General features: G+C 41.7%; 1 protein-coding gene across 7 annotated transcripts in view; it reads right to left on the reverse strand.

The window, feature by feature from the left end:
• Positions 1-22,898, reverse strand: part of LOC131191910 (zinc finger protein OZF-like) — a 136,961-nt gene that overhangs the window by 107,410 nt on the left and 6,653 nt on the right. The window contains exons 1-7 of one of the 7 annotated variants that reach the window (XR_009153603.1): positions 15,031-15,411; positions 13,946-14,534; positions 13,573-13,687; positions 13,378-13,445; positions 10,955-11,084; positions 8,044-10,094; positions 445-1,394 (exon numbers count right to left, since the gene is read on the reverse strand). Coding sequence is in view for 4 of the 7 variants with exons in the window: in XM_058170532.1 (XP_058026515.1) it covers positions 8,443-10,094; positions 10,955-11,084; positions 13,378-13,445; positions 13,573-13,687; positions 13,946-14,422 (2,442 nt within the window). In the remaining 3 variants the exon portion in view is untranslated. Of the gene's footprint in view, positions 1-444; positions 10,095-10,954; positions 11,085-13,377; positions 13,446-13,572; positions 13,688-13,945; positions 14,535-15,030; positions 15,412-15,479; positions 15,528-22,898 lie in introns of those variants that run through there. The other 6 variants (XR_009153602.1, XM_058170532.1, XM_058170531.1 and 3 more) reach the window with 6 other exon arrangements.

Below are 22,898 nucleotides of genomic sequence, written 5' to 3' on the forward strand. Positions count from 1 at the left end.
GGGTTGGTGATGTCCTGGTTCACTCACCCTCCTAAGGCAAATTGAACTCCTGAGGATCGAACCCTATTTTAGTCTCCTCCTTACATACAATAAGGAGAAGGCGAGCACAGTCTCCCGCAGTTCCTCCCTTGCAACTATGTTCTTATTTCCTGCTAGAGATTTGCTCTCCAAGCTCGGAGCTTTCTCCAGGCTATGGGGGGTGAAGGATTCCCCAGGACTCTTCCTCCTCTCTGGGGATTTGCTCCTGAGCACCGTTTCCCTCTGCCTGCCACCTGCGTGGAGAGGGGCGGCAGGGGAACATGGGATCCGAACTCTCCCACCCGCAGGACTCAGAAGATTGAACCTGCATGGGGACTCCGCTTCTGTCCCCTCCTTCTCTAGCACGAGCACCCTCTGCCCCCCCCCCCTTCGCACGCGGAGACACTCACAAACGCCACTTACCCACTTAAACCTGCGAAGCTCAAAGGCTGCAAAAAGAGACGGAGAGCCGCGTCAGATCCAGTGAGGTCACTTCCCTCCCATTCTCCTATGGTAAATCACCTCTGGCGTTCGCCCTCCAGTGGCCGAATGGTGAATCGCACGCTTCACGGTTCTCTTTTTAGAGGTACTCACCTGGTGGGTTCTAGTGTGCACGGAAGGTGCTTATGCAAATAGTGGAAACGGTGCATTTTCCATCAGGGCCCAGAAAGGAGGAACCTGTTTCCCCCCCATCAATAACCCTTCTTTATCCAATTGCTTCTGACAGTGTCACACCCACGTGCAGCCTTCCACTTTTAGGAAGAGTTCTATAGGAAGCTTCATCATCCCTTCATAGAGGGGGCAAAAGAACAGACAAGAAGTACAATTCTTCTTACTCAAGAGAGTCAAAATACAGAATCCAGAGTAATGTACTTGGAAGAGATCTCGGAGGTCTTATACCATTGCAGACAAATGCCTGTCCAATCTCTTCCTGAAAACCTGCTGGGATGGAGCACCCATAACTTCTGGAGACAAATTGTTCCACTAGTTAATTGTTCTGTCAGGAAATTTCTCCTTCATTCTAGGCTGGATATCTCTTTGATAGATTTTCATCCATTTCTTCTTATCCCATCAGAGATTCTTTGGAGAATAGGTTGAATTTGTCTGTATTGAAAGCCACATGTTATATCATCCCTAGTCCTTCTCTTCATTAGAGTAGACCTGCCCAGTTCCTGCAACAGGTCTTTATATGTTTTATCTCCTGTCCCCTAATCATTTTTGTTGTTCTTCTCTGTACTCTTTCTAGCGTTTCAACATCTTTTTTGTATCATGGTGTTCATAAGTAGATGCAGTGTTCCAAATGTAGTCTTAGCAGTGCAGTACAAAGCTGGACTAACACTTTATGAGATCTTGATACTATCCCTCTATTGATGCATCTGTTGGAAGAAATGTCCATCTGGGTTGACTTCCAAGTGGGGAGAAAGACAGTGGAAACATGGAGACTGCTTGAAAAGATGGTTTAATGGTAAACAGGACCACATGATTTGAGATCCTGGGCAAAAAAGCTCATGGGAGAGAGGTGGGGGGAGGGAGGGAGGGAGGGAGGGAAGGAAGGAAAGATAGATAGATAGATTGATTTATACTCTCTGTTGAGCTTTGAATTTGAGCTTGTATTTTGATTGTTTGTCAGACTCCCATGGGGCCATGCAGGGGTAACTTTGTAGATTGTATTTTGAGTCCCAGGCCTGGTTGAATCTTGCTGGGTGATGATGTAATGAAGAGGGTTTTGACCAATTCCTATCATGACTGAGGGCTAATCCTACCTTTATTGGATCTTGGGTGAGGGCATTTGCTTATGAATAGACCTAGCTATCTCTTTATCTCTTTGAGTGCTGACATCTGCTGTGGGCTATCGAGGGTCTCTTAAGACTGAGTCTGCTTGGGTGTCTCTTAAGACTGAGTCTGTTTCCTGCCTAAAAATCATGGTTTTCCCTTTCTCATCCAGGGAAATTTAATATTCTGCCTTTTTAATATTTCCTAGAATATTTCATTCTTCTAGAAGAGTGGTGGTTGCTAACTTCCTACACACCCTAGCATTGGCTTTTTTAGCAGCTGCAACACATTGCTGGCTCATCTTTAAGTAATTGTCTATAGGACTCTTAGATTTCTCTCAGTTACTGCTGTTGAGCCAGATACACCTATTATGTACTAGTGCAGTGTCGGCGAACCTATGGCACGCATGCTGGAAGTGGCACGTGAAATCATCCCGTGAAGAATGTGCGACCTCGCTGGCTCCTATCCCGCGTTCCTCTGACCACACGTGCGCCAGTCAGCTGGCCATTGCGCGCGTGGGAGTGGCGAAACTCAGAAGAACGGTGTTCCGGGACACATGCACAGGCCAGCACCCGACCTTCTGGGTTGACATTGCGGGTATGCGCGATGGCCAGTTGTTCATCGGGCACACTTCTATGCCAGTATCCAGGTGTTTGGGTGCTGGCTGATGCATGCGCAATGGACCACCGCTCTTCCAGATATCGGCGCTCCTGCATGCGCGAAGGCCAACAGGGCTGCGCATTCCTTGCGGGATGATTTCACGTGCCACTTCCGGCATGCAGGCCAGCACACGGGCACATCAAAGGTTTACCATCATGGTACTACTGTATTTGTTTTTCTTACATAAGTGCATGTTCCGCTGGCCAGCTGGTCTTCAGGCCTCTTCCACGCATGCATGTGGGGGCGGAGTGCATGTGGGGGCCATGCACACACATGTGCAGGGGGGGCGCGCGTGGCCCTCTGTGCCGTGTTTTGGCTTCAATGTTAGTGCAGGATCCCCCTCCCGTGGCCCGTTTTTGGCCTCCAGCAGCACTTTGCCAGCCAAAAACAGGCCACATGAAGGCCCCACGAGGCCCCTTCACTGCCTGTTTCTGGTCTCCCCAGCCTCCAGAGACAGTCTGCTGAGCAAAAACGGGCCGCATGCTTTTGGCTGGCAGATTGCTCCAGGAGGACTGGATTGGACTGTATTACAATTATGTGGCCTCAAGTAAGTACCTCATCTGGATAGAAAACTAGCAACATCCTACGTTAATACTACAGTTTAATGCCAGATTTTACATACTGTAGATCAATTTAATCAACAATCTATAATTGACAGCCATTTCTGTTTACTATCTTGGAAATTTACTCTGCTATTTGATATTGCATTATCATGTTATTGATGCCATTGTATTTTTATTATTAGTTGAATAATAAAAATACAATTGTATAATTAGCTTTTCTGCCTGGAAAAGCAATTTAGTATTAAACAATAGGGTAAAACGCACTTATTTATTCAAGCGGGACTGGCATAATATTTTTAATATTTTTTAATATTTTAAATTTTAACTGGGGTTTTATTATTATATGGTTTATAATTTTAAATTTTAAACTTTTAAATGTTGGCCATTTTTTCTAATATGCTCGGTTTTAAATTGTCGTTTTAATTGTACATTTTTGTGTTTTTTATCTTTTGGCTGTACACCGCCCTGAGTCCTTTGGGAGAAGGGCGGGATAAAAATTTAATAAATAACAATAATAATAATAAATTTAGAAATAAAAAAATTAGTGCAGTATGAAGAATAAGTCATAAATTTTTGCCCGTAATATCTGATAGAAGAGATAGGAAAATGATTATAGTAAAGAACTGTGGAAAGAAAGAAGGGGAAAAACGCATCTTGAGCCTGAGTCAAATGCCCACCATGGACACACCATCCATGACCTGGCCCACCACCAGCCACCATCACCCGACCCTCCGAAGTCACACACAACTCTGATGCAATCCTCAATGAAATTGAGTTTGACACCCCTGTTCTAATGCTTCACTATACACTATATACTGGAATGTTGAAGATGGAAACTAGAATATATTACTCTAGTGATTGAATCTGACATGTTTCTCTATAGATTCCTATAGCTCTACTGAGATTAGAAGCCAGAAACCATTTACGAGCCCTTTCTCCCAAAATTTACCCTCAATTGCTTACTGTCATTTGGTGATGAGCAAGGAAAGTTACACTTAATTAACGCCTGTTTGAAATAGACCATCAAATGGGCACTGGTAATAACACCCACCTTCCCATGGCAGATAGCAGGACATACACACTGATAAAACAATCAGGTGTCAATCTGTCCCACTATCTCTTGGCTTGCCTGTGTTTCCCGTGTTTCGCAGAAAATAAGCTCTTCTAGGGGCCCCAAAAATATAAGACCCGGTCTTATTTTCAGGGAAACATAGTAATTATTAACATTATTCATCAGCTCTAACCTTTTTATGCTCTGCAAGAGTTTACCTCATTTATCTTGGTTGGGGCTTATATAGGTTTGCACAAGCAGCGCACTGTAGATTCTAGGTGCCCAGATACAGTACTATGTAGAGAAAGGAAATATCGAAACTCCCTACTTAATTGTCTTAGCAGATTTTAACAGAGCCACCTCACTCATGAGTTGTCCATATAATATACAGCACGTTAGCTGTCTCATTAGAGACAACAACATAGTGGATCACTCCTATTCCACATTAAAAGGTTGTTACTGCTCTTTCCCTTGTGCAGCTATGGGCAGTAACTCAAAACTGCAAAGCCTGTAGTAAGAATAGTGAAGGGATGGACCGAGGAGACCAAGTTAGAGCTACACGCTTGCTTCGATTGCACAGATTGGAGTGTTCTTGAAGCTGCTTCAGTGGACTTGGATGAATTTACTGACATTGTGACATCATGTATTAGCTTTTCTGAAGACAATTATATACCTACCAGAGCTTGTGCACGTATCACAACAATCATCTTTGGTGTATGGCAAAGCTTAAGCACTTTTGTTGTGCCAAAGAGGAGGCCTACAGGAAAGGAGATAGGATCTCGTATAATCAGGCCAGGAACTATTGACAAGGTGGGAAAGAGAAGCTACTCTGAAAAACTGAAAAATCAGTTCTCAGCTAATGAACCTGCAACTGCATGGAAAAGCCTGAACAACATCCTTGGCTACAGCAGATTTTATCACTACTGGTTTGCCCATGGAAAAGGCTGAAGAAGAGCAGATCTCCCTGCCTTACTGAAGAGACTCGTCAACTGGCAGATGACCTGAATGTGTTCTACTCTTAAGTTTGAGAGGAGATCACTGTTTTCCACTGTTACCTACTCCAACTCAAACATACTAACAGTAGCTAATTTCCCTACACCTATCTCCATCCCTCAGCCCCCCCCAACATCTGGTGAGCTCAGGAAAAGATGTGCAATGTCTATTTTATAGACAAAAGATTGGAAAAGTACAGACAGAGTGACTCCCTCTTGCTTGAAAGCTTGGGCCGAACAAGTGACCAACTGTGACCAGGCCAGTGGCTCTGACATCTGTAGTCATGAAGACTTTTGAGAGGTTACCTGAAAATCGTCACAGACCCACCGATAGACCGCTTGCAGGTTGTCTAATGAGCAAATAGATCGGCAGATGACGCTGTCAATGCAACATTGCATTACATCCTGCAATATATTAAATTCCCAGGGACCTATGCAAGGGTCCTTTTTGTACACTCCAGTTCAGCATACCAACACTCCATAAATTCTTCACTCTAAACTGATTCAGCTCAATATGCCTGTTGATACTTTTAAGTGGATAATCAGCCTTTTGATAGCTAGGAAGCAACAGGTGTAATTTGGGAAAATTACATCTAGTACCCAAGCAATTAGCATAGGTGCCCCTCAGTGCTGCGTGCTCTCTCCATTTTTCTCCCATTTCACCATACTGTCTTTAACATGTTCATCCTCAGGTAGTATTTTATAAACATAAGAAATCTAGTGGTCATATTACAATTAATTATTTTATGTTAGTGCCTTTTTCCACATTTTTGGCAAACCTGATTCTCAGATAAATTCTTACTCCTTCAAATCCAATAGTAATAAATTGGCTGCAATTGCACCCATTTGCACATCTAACTTTTCTGCTTTTATATGAATATTTGTAACATCTTCCTTCACTCAGTTTAACCCTGTTGCAAATTATTCAGGTTTTTGGCGCAGTCTTTCACTTAAATTTTTAGCCATTGGATCAATTTTATTAAACACTTTTTGTGGTTTGTAAATTCAAAAACATTTTCTACTCAAAACTTTCCATAAAAAGTTGGACATTAAAATCCTGGTTCTCTTCTGTCTGTCTTTCTTTTTCTTTTCTTCCTTCCTTCCTTTTTCTTTCTTTCTTCCTCTTTCTCTCTTTCCCTCTCCCTCCCTCACTTCTCTTCCTTTCCTCTCTCTATTTTGCTTGATATGTAGTTCTAAAAATACTTGATTAGTGTTCTCTAATTCTTAATAAACCTCAGTGACCTCATGGCCAATATACAGCATACCAAATAAATAATCTTTACGCAATGTTCAATATCAAAAAGATTTCAAAGTGTTCCCAAGGCATTATAAATTAAGAACAACCAGTGAAAGAAAATAAGCAAAATATTCTAAAAATAGTCTACTTAAGAAAGTCAGTGGTACACTGACTCTCCAGCACATTGAAGTTTCTAGATGGAATCAGAACAGAGCTGGAAGGGATTTTGGAGGTCTTCTAGTCCAGCCCCCTGCTCATTTGTGATGTTGTGAATATTAAGAAAATTTCTGAACTCACTTCCCTCAAAAACAGCCACTCTGAAGGATCTCTAGAGATTCAAGGCCTCAAAATGAGCAAAATCCTGAATAAACAAATTCAAACCAAATTCTGACCATGCCCCCACTCAAAATACTTCCAGATATTTGAATGTTACTATATTTTTAATGCAACTAAAGAGGAAAAAAGCTTCATGCATGACTAGATAATAACTATACCACTGATACTTAATTTTATTTAAATCAAATTTAGACGACTTCTTAGTCTTCATCACACTTTAGAAGAGTAAAATATGGCTGTGTTACTTGAAAAAAGATTTTGCACATGCATTTGGCGGTGGGGGCTTCTTGGTCCTTTAGAGAGAGAGGAATCCTTCATTCCTTCAGCTCTTTTCACGCACTGTACATTGATGTGCATGTGATAATTCCCTCAGATTATGAGGCCTTTCACTAAAGAAGGCTCCATGCTTCTCCATACATAGTACCTGGCTCAGGTCACAGTTCTACACCGTGGTTGCAACTTTGAGTCTTTTTTGGAATTCTTTGCATCACAGAGGTAGCTCCCCATCTCATTTGTGGTCAGAAGTAGTTTTTTGAAATGTTTTTTTTTTAAACTCAAGCTTATTTATTTTGGTCCCACTGATTTGCAATTGTCATCATATTTGCTTGATCATTTGCAATGTCAGCATAGTGGCATCACTTTGTTATTTTAGTGAGTATTCCTAACTTGGGACCCAAAGAGAGGGAGAAAAATTCATGAAAAATTCAAAGTAGAAAATCTCTAATTTGTCACTGTTAATAAAAGATAAAGCTTCCCCTTGCACATATATGCTAGTCGTTCCCGACTCTAGGGGGCAGTGCTCATCTCCGTTTCAAAGCCAAAGAGCCAGCACTGTCCGAAGATGTCTCTGTGGTCATGTGGCCGGCATGACTAAACGCCAAAGGTAATACTGTTACCTTCCCTTCAAAGGTGGTCCCTATTTTTCTATTTGCATTTTTTACATGCTTTTGAACTTCTGTGAACTAGGTTGGCAGAAACTGAGACAAGTAACGGGAGCTCACCCCATTATGCAGTACTAGGGATTTGAACCGCTGAACTGCCGATCTTTCGATCGACAAGCTCAGCGTCTTAGCCACTGAGCCACTAGATCCCTCACGTCACTGTTAATGCAATATCACAATTACTCAATTGGACAACTCAATTTCAAATTCCACCTCACACTAAACTTTGATGGAACGTGAATTCTCTTTGGATTATAAACCTATGTTTTAAAGCCTAGAATCTCTCTGCTACACCTTTTCCAATTTTTCTGAGGACAAAGAAAAGTACTCTGAGTGTCTGTTAATGAATGACAAAAGAAGGGGAAACAATTGAAACTTAAGAAAAAGAAGGGGAATTTAAATCCTGTTGAGTGTGATCAAGTGGGAAGAACAAACAAGAAGGGAGTAGGAAAATAAAATAAATCGTACTTACATATATCTTCAATAATCCAGGTCATAATTAAAATGGCATTGCCCATTGTTTTTATTTTCATTGGTAAATTCATATCCATCGGTCAGCCAATTGGAAGGGTCAAGGTAAGAAAAAATTCTTTTGCAAGCTCAGTCTCTATAAATAGGTAAATTCATAAATGTAGCTAACTTTCTATCCCATTTCCCCCCAAATAAGACATTCCCTGATAATAAGCCCAAACGGGCTTTTGAGTGCATGGCAATAAGGCCAAGTGCTTATTTCAGGGTTCAAAAAAATGTAAGACAGGGTCTTATTTTCAGGGAAATATGGTAGTATTAATGTACTTTCCCACCCAAGCTTATCTCTGTATGGGAAATTAGATCATTTCTCCCCCTAAACCTGTCTCCAAGGTCCATGCATTTATCTTGGCTTCCCCCTTGTGTGGATCCTTTTATGACCAGTAAGGTGACTCCTCTGACTAAAAGACTTTCCACATTCCATGCATTTAAATGGCTTCTCCCCTGTATGGATCCTTTTATGGGAATTAAAGGCAGTGCTCTGACTAAAGGTCTTTCCACACTCCATGCATTTGTATGGCTTCTCCCCTGTGTGGCTCCTTCTATGGCAAGTAAGACCACTGTGATTTCTGAAGCTTTTTCCACACTCCATGCATTTGAATGGCTTCTCCCCTGTGTGGATCCTTTGATGAGAAGTAAGGTGACTCCTCTGACTAAAAGTCTTTCCACACTCCATGCATTTATATGGTTTTTCCCCTGTGTGGATCCTTTTATGGAGAGTAAGGAAACTGCTCTGACTAAAAGACTTTCCGCATTCCATGCATTTGTATGGTTTCTCCCCTGTGTGGATCCTTTGATGGGAAGCAAGTTTACTGTGTTGATCGTAGCTCTTTCCACATTCCATGCATTTAAATAGGTTCTCCCCTGTGTGGATCCTTTTATGGAGAGTAAGTAAACTGGTCCGACTAAAAGTCTTTCCACACTCCATGCATTTGTATGGTTTCTCCCCTGTGTGAATCCTTTTATGGAAAGTAAGGAAAGTGCTCCGACTAAACGTTTTTTCACATTCCATGCATTTGTATGGTTTCTCCCCTATGTGGATCCTTTTATGGGAAGCAAGTTTACTGTGTTGATCAAAGTTCTTTCCACACTCCATGCATTTGAATGGCTTCTCCCCTGTGTGGATCCTTTGATGGGAAGTAAGGTGACTCCTCCGACTAAAAGACTTTCCACATTCCATGCATTTATATGGTTTCTCCCCTGTGTGGGTCCTTTGATGAAAAATAAGGCCACTGGGTTGGCTGAAGCTCTTTCCACACTCCATGCATTTGTATGGTTTCTCCCCAGTGTGGATTCTTTTATGGATGGTAAGATTGTTGTTGCGTCTAAAGGTCTTTCCACACTCTGTGCATTTATAGGGCTTCTCTCCTGTGTGGATCCTTTGATGGGATGTAAGGTTACTCTCTTTGCTGAAGCCCTTTCCACACTCTATGCATTTATATGGCGCATCACCTGTGTGAATTATCTTATGTCTCACAAGGGATGCAACTTTATGGAATTCCGTCCCACAGTCCATGCATTTATATGGCTTTTCCTTGTGGTTCCTTTCCTGAGAAGTAAGTGCCTTCCTTTCACAGAAGCTCTTTCCATTCTCCATGCCTTTCTCCGGATCCTCCCCGATGGGAAGACTTTTATGTGATGTTAGAGACCCCTTTCCTTGAGAAAATGGGAAAGTCCAATTGTAACTTTTTCCATTGTCTTTGCATATATAATCTTGTCCTTTGGATGTGGATGGATAGTGTTCATTTACCTTTAATGTGTCTTTGGAGAGTTTAACACTTTTCCCCATATATTTTTTCTCTATTTTTCCGCCTTCCTCAAGAAACTCCTGTATGCGAGCCTCAATGAAAGATGAGCTTTCCTTATTCCAATTATTTGACGGGTTTCTCTCCTGCCTTTGGAATTCCATTTGAATTGGAGGCTTCTTCATTACGTCTCCATGTCTGAGTATTGCGAATGATTCTGTTGACTCTTTATAGTCCTGCTCAAAATCACCTTCAAGGAGAAAGAGAAATAAATAAATATGATAGCAAGGTTGAAGAAAGAGATCGATCAGTTGGAAGTCATCATTATTGCTTTCTGAAACTTTTCAAATTCTAAGTAATAGGATGTTTGATTGCTTACAATGGTATAAATAATAATTCTCATATTAATGAAGAATTAAAGATTTAAGAATAGCAAACATTTTTTTATAATTATCCATACATATTCAAATCTCAACAAGAGTCAACTCTGAGTTAAAGAAAAATCAGAGGAAGCATCCAAAGATCCAAGTGAAACCAACTCTAATTTCATTCGGTTCATGCCTTGTCTCTGACCCTGTTTCCCACTCCTCACAAGGTGTGTCCTCAGTCACATTCCCCAATGAAGTAATTTCGCTGGAGTCATTCCCTCTGGCCATTGCAGGTCTCCGTGGAGATGGTCTGGACTTCGGCTGGTTAGGATTTGTTTTGTTTTGACTGAGGTGGGAATTCCTCAGTGTAGCTGTGAGGTGCAGTTTCCCATCCCCCTGCCTATGGCAACATGGGAGCAGGACAGGAAAGCTTCGCGAGTCGACGATGGAATTATCTGAGCCAAAAAAGCTGAAATTTGTGATGGAGTTTAACATTACATCAAGCCAAGGAATTACTTTGACATGTTTAAATAGAAATAGAAAATACATCAGATGCAAAATGGCACAGGATGCATCTAACAAAACGCCATGGATCTATTTCCTTCCTAGGAGCAGGAGAACAGCATATGGAATGGAAAGAGATGATATCTGAGGTTTTTTTTTAAATAAGAAACAGCCAGTGGTATCCAACTACAAAATGTCTTCCTGAAGTCTCTGACTGGAGAATAAGAAACACCCTTACCAAGAGAGGCCACATTCTTATAATTTTCCAGCATGACTTCCCAATGCAGAGCTTTTTGGTCAGGATCCAGCTCAGACCATTCCTCCTCGGAGAAATACACAGCCACCTCCTCAAAGGAGACAAGGCCCTCCTGACAGGGAAAGAAAGTACACAGGTGGTTCAGGAGGAATTGTAAAAAAAACAGGTCCTATTGTTTATAAATTCCCCAAGCAAAGCTATGAACCAAGGTAAATGGCTCTGCTAACTAGCATTCCAGGGCTTATGTGAGAAAACAGACAGAGAAAAGGGTTGGATTGAAGAAATGTTTTGGGTACTGTCATGGCACAACTTATAACTTTATACTGTTGTTGCTCTCTTGCCCCATCTAGTGGCCGGAGAGACAAATAGGCCCCAAATATAATATTTAATATAATATAATATAACAACAGAGTTGGAAGGGGCCTTGGAGGCCTTCTAGTCCAACTCCCTGCCCAGGCAGGAAACCCTACACCATCTCAGTCAGATGGTTATCCAGCATTTTCTTAAAAATTTCCACTGTTGGAGCATTCACAACTTCTGCAGGCAAGTCGTTCCACTTATTAATTGTTCTAACTGTCAGGAAATTTCTCCTTAGTTCTAAGTTGCTTCTTTTCTTGATCAAAGTACCCTCAGGTGCTTTGGAGAACAGCCCGACTCCCTCTTCTTTGTGGCAACCCCTGAGATATTGGAACACTGCTATCATGTCTCCCCTAGTCCTTCTTTTCATTAAACTAGGCATACCCAGTTCCTGCAACCGTTCTTCATATGTTTTAGCCTCCAGTCCCCTAATCAACTTTGTTGCTCTTCTCTGCACTCTTTCTAGAGTCTCAACATCTTTTTTACATCGTGGCGACCAAAACTGGATGCAATATTCCAAGTGTGGCCTTACCAAGGCATTATAAAGTGGCACTAACACTTCACGTGATCTTGATTCTATCCCTCTGTTTATGCAGCCCAAAACTGTGTTGGCTTTTTTAGCAGCTGCTGCACACTGCTGGCTCATATCTAAATGGTTGTCCACTAGGACTCCAAGATCCCTCTCACAGGTACTACTATTGAGCAAGGTACCACATATACGGTACCTGTACATTTTGGGTTTTTTTGGAGCTGACTCCACCCATTTACCAATCAGCCCGCACTCTCAAACCAAGTGCATGCTGGGAAGCCAGACTCCATTTTCTTTAGCATTTAGAGACGGCAGAAGCAGCCATCTTAATCTGTGACACATGGTCACCCAAGGACAAACTCATATCCCACACACAGAGCATGGGTGGCGAGAGTCAAACTTATTATTCATTGTTATGTTCAACAGTAACTTAATACTGTCTATCTGATATTTGATTCTCACTATATATATTCCTACTTCCTTCAGTTTCACCATACCCTGTTCTCCCAATAAAGCATTCAGATCTATGCACATGGTCTGTTTCATTGGAGGATAGGTTGGTTTTGCTGCATGTTGAGCTGCACACAGACTAACATGCAGTAGGGACAGAATAGGCACGTTTTAACAATTTTTACTGATTCTGCAGGACTTTCAGTGCCAGTCAGTGAAAGTAACAGCAGTTTCCTTCTGGATCGATTGAGCTACCATCATCCATCCATCCACTCACCCACCTTCTAGAAAGCATCAAAGATGTCTGGAATCAACTGGTATCTGGGGTTCCAAAACTCCACTTATCAGTGACTCTAATCCTTCCTCTGCGGCAGGAAAAATTTGTTTGTGTTTGGGAGGGGATTCTTTGCAATATTTTAGTAAATGTCGCATGGTGTCCCAAGAAAGAGCAATCCTGTCTCTCCGCAACACCTTCACGAAAGTGCTGGGAGAGCCCAGCCAGGAATTTGATTCTGGTCCTCCTCACATTGTAAGGAAGCTCTTGTAGTCTGAAACATCGACTGAATGGAAGATAAGAAAGTGGAAGAAATTTCCTGAGGAAGAACTTTTTTAGCTTTTGCAAAGCTGGATGGTTTGCCCTCCAAATTCAGGCATAAATCAACTAGAATTTACTTTGCAAGGCAAAAGTGCCTTGATTAAAAAGACTTTTTTAAAAAATGGTAATTGCCAATGTGAATATTTAGACAGTTTACAGCATCCTTGCACAAATCCAAGTCAAAGAGATAGAAAAAAAAAGGGCACCCTGAAGGATTATTTGAAAAGTGAATAAAGTAATTAGCATAAGTACAATTATAATAATAATTGGAAACAAATAGCAGTTACTTGAAGTACTGGTTTTAAGAAAAAAGTTCGTAAAAAGGATCTACTTTAACTTTTAATCTTGCTCAGGAACACAAAAATAAGCCAGCTCAAAGAAGAAGGAAAAATGGAAGGAGACTGTCTACGTACGTCAGCTTGACTTTCTGAAGGAAAGGGAGCATACAAATCTAATAAATTAATTTCCTCTTACTTGAACTGGAGTTTCAACCACTGTTTCAGCTCCACATTCAGGAAGAGCCAACTTCCTTCTATTCTTCCCTGTGAGAGAGACAGAATTTTAAACTGCATAATTCATAATGTAGGAATTGATGTTCTATAGAACAGAAGGCATATAGAAGATGCAACAGCTGAGATATCTCTGGGGAATGGGAGAGCCTTGTATTACCTCTGGTTGTTTTTTGATTTGGATTATCCTGAGAGATCCTCCTGAAAAACATTTCCAGAGATGAACTTGATGGATGCATCCTTCTCTCAGGATTTCTGATCTCAACCATGAAGGACTTGAAAAAGTGGCAGGAAAGAAAAAGAATTATTAATGGAGAACACACGTCAAAAAGTGGATTCTTCTTCTGTGAACATTCCAAAATCCCAGAAATCCATCAGTGAGGTTGGAAAGTAGGAAAGGAAGAACTATCACAAATAACAGAACAGAGTTCTACAAGAATTAGAAGTATCTCCACATATAATGAATGCAAACACAGTTAGATTTAGTCTGTTAGCTTTAATCAATTCTGAGCTCCCAAATGAAGGTCTCTCACCTGCCAGTCAATCCTCTCCTTCTGCTCCATCACCTGGCTCAGGAGGAAGCCTTCCACCAGGGCCATTGCCTGGGAGCTGGTCTCTGCTCCACACTCTCGTACCCAGCTCTCCATCTGCAGGGGCAGAAGTGCCAGGAACTGCTCCAAAACAATCAGGTCCAGCATCTGCGCTTTTGTGTGCTTGTCTGGTCTCAACCATCGACTACAAAAGGAATGGAGTCGGCTGCAAAGTCCTCGGGGACCCTCATCCTCCTTGTATTGGAAGCTCCTGAAGTTCCAGGGCTGAACTTCTGAAAGGGTGGTTGTCTCCTCCAAGATCTTCTGCCCAGTTCTTGCCCAGATCTCTTCATAGCTCCCAGGGTGAACACCAGAAGGGCCTTTTCCAATTCCCTCCCTCACTAAAGATTGGCTTTTCATTCTTTCTCTGTCTTCCAGATGGATCCAGGGAATTTTGTGGATCTCCAAACACCTTTCCATTCATAGTACCACTCCTATAGCTACAGGTCAGGGAAGTCTTTCAGCCATCTCTGTCCAATTTTTTGCCTCCAGCAGAGGGTGATACAAATGGATTCCAATTTCTATGGTATATCTGAGATTAATGAGAAAGAGGTGGATTTAACTGTGAGGAACCCACATTCCAAAGGAAAGAAGTATTTTTCTGAGCTAGTACAGGATTTCAGTGGCATTGAGCATTTAATCCCTGTGCATGAATCTGTGTTTAGTACAAACTTTGTGACTTGCGTCCATCATGGATATGGAACTCTGAATAAATGCATTTTGCATCATTTTCAGATGCTTTTTTCTCAGAAAGTAGGGCTTGCTTTATAAAAAATCTAAATCTGTGTTTACCTGCAAGGGGGTTTAGACAAACTCTAACAGGTGAACAAAATATGAAAGTTCACTTGAAAAAAAATGAAATGCCAAAAAGTGACCTGCTTTGGATGTTCCCTTTCTCCAGGTTTCCTTTTTAAGAGCTAAATCACACAATTACATGCAGGTAGGTTCACAAAAATACCCAAAAAACAAGCAGGCTAAGCAACTGTTCACATGAGACAAGGGGGTTGGTGATGTCCTGATTCACTCACCCTCCTAAGAGAATTGAACTCCTGAGGATCGAACCCTATTTTAGTCTCCTCCAGCAGAGAAGGAGAAGGTGGCCACAATCTCCTGCAGTTCCTCCCTTGCAACCCCATGTTCTTCTCTCCTGCTCCATCCAGATTTGCCCTCCAAGCTCTCCCCATCTCCGACCTGGGAGCTTTCTCCAGGCTATGTGGTGGTAAAGGATTCCCCAGGACCCTTCCTCCTCTCTGGGGATTTGCTCCTGAGCACCGCTTCCCTCTGCCTGCCAACTGCATGGAGAGGGGCGGCAGGGGAACATGGGATCCGGGCTCTCCCACCAGCAGGACTCAGAAGATTGAACCTGCATGGGGACTCCGCTTCTGTCCCCTCCTTTTCTAGCACGAGCACCCTCTGCCCCCATCCCACTTTGCACGCGGAGACACACACGCACACACCCGCCACTTACCCTGCCCACCTCTAGTTCTCCTCCCTTCAAGACTTTCCGGCACCCATTTAAATCTCCTGCGAAGCTCAAAGGGTTAAATAGAGACGGAATTCTGTGTCAGATCCAGTGAGGTCACTTCCCTCCCATTCTCCTATGGTTCGCCCTCCAATGGCCGAATGTTGAATTGCACGGTGATTTTAGGGGGATTATTGTGTGCGCGGAAGGTGCTTATGCAAATAGTGGAAACGGTGCATTTTTCATCAGGGCCCAGAAAGAAGAAGGCTGTTTTCCCCCTGATCAATAACCCTTCTTTATCCAATTCCTTCTGACAGTGTTACACTGATGTGCACCCTTTCACTTTTTAAGGAGGGTTCCATAGAAAGCTACATCCTTTTATACAGGGAGCAAAGGGACACAGAAGAAAAGGATTCAGCCGCCTTCTCACTTGAGAGTTTCAAAATATAGAACACAGAGTAACATAGTTGGAAGGGACCTTTGCGTGTTTTGTAGCTAGAGCAGGAAATCCTGTAATCCTGTACCATCTCAGAGAAATGCCTGTCCAATGTCTTCTTGAAAAGCTGCAGTGATAGAGCACCCCAAACCTCTGGATTCCAGCTGTTCCACTAGTTAATTGTTCTGTCAGGAAATTTCTACTTGGTTCTAGGCTGGGTATCTCTTTGGTAAGTTTTCATCTATTACTTTTCTTACCATTGGTGCTTTGGAAAATAGGTTGACATTTTCTCTGTGAGAGCCCCTCATTTATTGGAAGGCTTCAGTTACATCATCCCTAGTTCTTCTCTTCGTTACATTAGAACCCAGTTCATGTTTTAGTCTCCTGCCCCTTAATAATCTTTGTCATTCTTCTTTGCACCCTTTGTAGAGTTATTGCTGTTGAGCAAGAAACCACCTCTTCCATACATTTATTATTTTCTTCCCTAAATTTAAAACCTGAATTGCATTTTATTGGATAGGGCCCAGTGTTCAAATCTGTCAAGATCCTTCTGGACCATAAGCCTATCTTCTAAAGCGTTGGCTCCAAATTTGATGAGTTTCCTTCTATTCCCCCCATCTAAATTATTAATGAAGATTTTGAAGAGTATTGCGTCTCAAGCAGAACTTCATTGCTTGCTTCCCTCCGTATAGATGTAGATGTACGTCTACATTATAGATTTAGATGTAATGTACACGTAGATATAATGTAGATGCTTCCCTCCATGTAGATATAGACGTATTCTTGTGAGATTGAGATTCATAAATAATGGAGCTTTTTCTTCTTCACTGGCTGTGCAAGCAGAAAAACTTTTTAAATTAAAGAATTAAAAGGATAATTGAGGTGGAAGAAAAGGATTAGTTTTTGAGGAAAGCTGTACATAAACAATGACTGCTTCACTGCCCTTAACAAATGTCTATTTTATCTCAAGGCATTGTAAAATAAGAACAATCAGTGAAAGAAAATAAACAAAATATTCCAAAAATAGTCTACTTAAGAAAGCAAGTGATGTGTCCAGCACATTCAAGTTTCTAGATGGAATCAGAAGACAGCTGGAAGGGACCTTGGAGATATTCTAGTCCAGCCCCGTTCAACTGGTTTATCCTTAATTCCAGGTTGCTTCTCTCCATTGTTTCTTGTTCTGTCCTCTGGTGCTTTGAAAATAGAATGACCCCCACCTCTCTGTGGCAGTCACTCAAATACTGGAATACTGCTTTCGTGTTCCCTAGTCCTTCTGTTCTCTAGAACTAGCCAAACCCAAATCCTGCCAGGCATTTAATCATCTTAGTTGCTTCTTTGCACTTTTTTCCAAAATCACAATATCTTTTTTGTAATGTGGATAGCAAAACTGAATGCAGTACTCCAAGTGTGGTCTTACTAAGTCTTTATAAAGCAGTACTAATAGTTCACATTGTTTTGATTCTTTGACCGTTTATACAACCAAGGGTTGGATTAACATTTTTGGCTGCTGCTATATACTTGTTGATTCATGTTTAAGTGATTGTCCACTACGACTCCAAGGTTCCTCTCACAGTTACTGTTTTTGTGCCAGGTTTCACCTAATCTATTTATTCATTTTGTCACAACATCATACAAAAAGATTATATAGTATATACACATATAAACATATATAGGAAGAAGAAAAGAAAAACAATAGGACAGGAACGGTAGGCACGTTTGTGCGCTTATGCACGCCCCTTATGGTCCTCTTAGGAATGGGGTGAGGTCAATAGTAGAAAGTTTTTGGTTAAAGCTTTTAGGATTATGGGAAGAGACCACAGAGTCAGGTAAAGTATTCCAAGCACTGATGATTCTGTTGCAGAAGTCATATTTTCTGCAATCTAGATTAAAGCGGTTTACATTAAGTTTAAATCTATTGGTTGCCCTTGTATTATTGCAATTAAAGCTGAAGTAGTCTTTGACAGGAAGGACATTACAATAGATGATTCTGTGAGTTAAACTTAGGTCTTGTCGAAGGCGACGGACTTCCAAGTTTTCTAAGTCTAGGATTTCAAGTCTGGTGGGATAAGGTATTTTATTGTTTTCAGAGGAATGGAGAACTCTTCTTGTAAAATATTTCTGGACACGTTCAATTGTATTGATGTCAGAGATGTGGTGAGGGTTCCAAACAGGTGAGCTGTATTCTAGAATTGGTCTAGCAAATGTTTTATATGCTCTGGTTAGTAGTGTGGTGTTTTTGGAAAAGAAGCTACGCAAAATTAGGTTTACAACTGTACTTACATCTGTACTTGTACCTTTGATTTTTCCTGCCCAGATATAAAACCTTGCTTTTCTCCACATTAATTTTTATTTTGTTGGATAGGGCCTATTGTTCAAGTCCGTAAAGATCTTTTTGGATCCTGAGCTTGTTGTCTGGGGTGTTGGTTATTCCTCCCAGCTTAGTGTCATCAGGAAATTTTATGAGTTCCCCTTCTAATCCCTCATCTAAGTCATTAATGAAGATATTGAAGAGTACTGGGCCCAAGAGGGAACCTTGTGGTACCCACTGCTTACTTCCATGTAGATGTAGTGTCATTAAGGACTACTCACTGAGTATGGTTTGTCAGCCAGTTACTAATCCATCTGGTGGTGATGCAGTCTATCTCACATTTTTCTTCCACTTACTGTGATCTTTTGAATATTAAGAAAATTTATGTGGAGGATCAAAACTCACTTTCCTCTAAAACAGCCACTCTGAAGGATCTCTAGAGATTCAAGGACTGAAAAATGAGCAAAGTCCTGAATAAGCAAATTCAAACCAACATAAGTCTCTGAAACCCCGATTATGCCCCCCCCCAAATACTTCCATATATTTGAATGTTTTAATGCAACTAAAAAGAGCTTAATATATGACTAGAATGTAACTATTCCATTGATATTTAATTTTATTTAAATCAAATTTAGATGACTTCTTAGTCTTCATTACATTTTAGAAGAGTAAAATATGGCCGTATTGCTTGAAAAAAGATTTATCACATGCATTTGAGGGTGGGGGCTTCTCATAATTCTTGGTCTTTTAGAGAGAGAGGAATCCTTCATCCCTTCAGCTCTTCTCACGCACTGTACATGGATGTGCACATGACAATTCCCTCAGATTATGAGGCTTTTCACTAAAGAAGGCTACATGGTTCTCCATACATAGTACCTGGCTCAGGTCACAGTTCTACACCGGGGTTGCAACTTTGAGTCTTTTTTGGGAATTCTTTGCATCACAGAGGTGGCTCCCCATCTCATTTATAGTCAGGAGGATCAGAAATAGTTTTCTGAAATGGTTTTTTTTTAAAAACTCAAGCTTATTTATTTTGGTCCCACTGATTTACAATTGTCATACTTGCTTGATGATTTGCAATGCCAGCATAGTGGCATCACTTTGATATTTTCCTGAGTATTCCTAACTTGGGACAAAAAGAGAGGGAGGGGGAATCATGAAAAATTAAGAGTAGAAAATCTCTTACTTGTCACTGTTAATGCAATATCACAATTATCTAAGTGGACAATTCAATTTCAAATTCCACCTCACTCTAAACTTTGATGGAACTTGAATTCTCTTTGGATATGTATATTTTAAAAAGTCTAGAATCTCTCTGCTGTACCATTTCCAACTTTTTGTGAGGATAGAGAAAAGCACTCTAATAAATTGGGTGTCTATTAATGAATGAGAAAGGGAAAGATTAGAAAAAAAAGGGAAATTCAAATTCTTTTGAATGTGATCTCTTGGGAAGAACAAACAAGGGTGAGGGAGTAGGAATCTTACTTTTGAAAAGAAATCATACTTAAATAAATCGTACATCAATAATCCAGGTGACTGGATTATTAAAGTGGCACCTAGCCATTGTTTTTATTTTCATTAGTAAATTCATATCCCTTGGTCAGACAATAGGAAGGATCAAGCTAAAAAAAATTCCTTTGCAACCCCAGTCTCTGTAAATACAAAAATTCATAAATGTAACTAACTTTCTAGAATTAACATACATTCCCACCCAAGTGTATCTCTGTATGGGAAATTAGGTCATTTCTCCTCATAAAGCCCTCTAAAAAAGTGGATGCATCTATCTTGGCTTCAATTCAAATCTTTATTGTCAGTGCACAACATATGTACAATGAGATTGGTTGAGCTCCATCAGTGCACCCCCCCAACACAATACAACTCACAGTGAAGAAGAGAAAACCCCTAACTCAATAAATCATATTAACAAAACACCCAGTCCTATTGCACCAGTGTGAACATGTTACACATTGTGCTGACTCTGCAGTCCATCATATTACGTAGTTATGATGTTATTTCTCATTCAGAAGTCTGTCAACCCACGGATAAAAATTGTTCTTCAGCCTGTTTGTGCAGCTCGCTATATTTCTATATCTCCTTCCCGATGGTAGGAAGGTAAAGAAGTGATGATCAAGGTGAGAGTCAACACTGAGAATTTTCCTCACTCTTCTAAGGCAGCAAGCCCTAGCAATTTCATCTAGTGGTATCAGGGGACAGCCCACGATGTTTTGTGCTGTGCTCACCACTCTCTGTAATGTTTTTCAATCTGCGGCTGTCAGATTGGCATGCCATACCGTGATGCAAAAAGTGAGGACGCTTTCTATTGTGGACTGGTAAAAGGACATCATCAATTGTTGTTCCACCTTGTTTCTATGCAAGACTCTAAGGAAATGGAGTTTCTTTGGGCCTTCCTGGATTATGTTGTTTTTCCAGGTGAGGTCTTCGCTGAGATGGACTCCCAGGAATTTAAAGGAGGACACTATCTCTACACAGCCCCCCTCGATGTAAAGTGGGGCAGGTTCCTCTCTCTTCCTCTGGAAGTCCAACACCATCTCCTTGGTCTTGTTGATGTACAGATGCAGGTTGTTTTTTAAGCACCATGTGGATAGTTTTTGAACCTCCCCCCGTGTACGCTGTTTTGTCTGCACCTGTAATAAGACCCAGTATGGTGGTGTCATCTGCGAATTTAATGATCACAGTGGATGGGTCAGACGATATAATCATTTGTGTATAGTGAATACAGGTAGGGACTGAGAACAGAGCCCTGTGGGGAGCCAATGCTAAGCTTCAGGGGGGTGGATATGACAGACCCAACCCTCAGTTTGTGGCCAGTCACTCAGCAAGTCTTTGATCCAGTCACAGATGGAAGAAGGAAAATCCAAGCCAGTCAGCTTTTCAATAAGGATGCTCGGCAGAATGTTGAAGGCCAAGCTATAGTCTATGAAAAGCATCCTGACGTAGTTCCCGGGTTTCACCAGATGGCTCACTACAGAATGTAAAACAGTAGCCATGGCGTCGTCTGTCGACCTATTCCCCCTGTGGGCAAACTGGTATTTATCAAAGTCTGGTGGGAGGCATGGCCTAAGGTGTTGGAGAACCAATTTCTTAAGCATTTCATCACTACAGACATTAATGCGATAGGTCTGTAGTCATTTAGGCAGTTAATTGCTATTTTCTTCGGGACAATAGTGGCTGCTTTCAAGCATGGTGGAACACAGGCCGTTTGCAGGGAGATGTTAAAGATCCTTGTCAGGACCCCTGCTCATTGTGCTCATCGACACAATTCTTTACCACTATCCCCAGCACCCCATCTGGGTTTACAGCTTTGCAAGGATTCACAGCCTTCAATAAAGCTCTCACTTGGGGTTCATAGAGAGTGAGTGGATGGGAATCAGAAGGCCGGCGGGCAGTGGCTACAGGATCGGATCTTTTCACCTCGTAGCAGGCGAAGGTGTTCAACTCCACCACCAATGAGGCATCAGCAGTGACCATGTTTCTCATGTTGCCCTTATGCTGCAGTTAGATGCTGCAGTCCCTGCCACATATTCTTCAGCTTGTTATCTGCCAGATGGTTCTCCATCTTGTATGTATTGTTGTCTAGCCATCTTAATGCCTCTTCTAAGATTTGCCTTGGCCTCTCTGTATATATCCCCTGCCTTAAAGGCAGAATCTTGGGCTCTCAGAAGCATTCGTACCTCGGCAGTCATTCCAGGGTTTACAATTCCCATAGACTTTAATGCACTTATCCATTGTTACACTGTCAGTGCATGCTTTGATGTAAGAGAGTACGGCGTTGGTGTATTCATGCAGATCGTGATGTTCAAATACACTCCACTCAGTAGTTTCAAAACAGTCCTGCAGCTGACTAAGCGCGCCCTGGGACCAGGTTTTAACCATTTTCATGGCTAGCCAAGTTCTTTTCCTGAGAGGGACGTGCTTCAGGCATAACAGGAATGAAATATGGTCGGATGTACCCAGGTAGGGGAGGGGGATTGCTCTGTATGCCTGTTTCAGGTTAGAGTACACAAGTTGTGGTCCGCCAGCAGCCTGTGGAGCTGGCAACGGAGTCAGACAACGATGAGGCTGAGGTGAGGCCAGGGCCATCGAGAGTGAGGTGCGACTCCAGAGCCTCCAGAGACTGATAGTAGTGAGGCAGAGGAACAGGAGGAGCCTGTTCCTAATGCATGCATGAGAAGAGCTGCTAGAAGGCAAGAGCAGCTCAAGCAAAAAGGACAACTCGGGAGTAGGGCCAAGAGATGATTGGCCCCTCCCATAAGGCTTAAAACAGATCAGCAACGACGTTTGGGCTTTGCTGGAAAACGTTGGTAGCTTCGTCTTCTGCTTCGTCTACGTGTTGCATTTATTTTTGTGACTTCTGAATGTTTGCCAGGAAAGGCCTTTGGCAGTTTGCCTAATTGGACCAAGGTTTGCGATAGGACTGAGGAATTTGTGTTGGGAGGAATTTGTTTTAATTTAGTTGAACGACGCTGGAAATGAAATAATTCTCAGCTGTTCGAATAAAGTTTGTGTTTTTTCACGGACTGAGTTTCCTACTACCTACTTGGGCCTGGGTCACAACAACACACAGTCTAAAGTGTTCTCCCGTGTGGATCTTTCATGGCCAGTAAGGGGATTCTTCTGACTAAAAGTATTTCCACATGTCTTGCATTTATATGATTTCTCCCATGTGGAT

The sequence above is a fragment of the Ahaetulla prasina genome, chromosome 2 (assembly GCF_028640845.1).
Source record: "Ahaetulla prasina isolate Xishuangbanna chromosome 2, ASM2864084v1, whole genome shotgun sequence".
Lineage (NCBI taxonomy): Eukaryota > Metazoa > Chordata > Lepidosauria > Squamata > Colubridae > Ahaetulla > Ahaetulla prasina.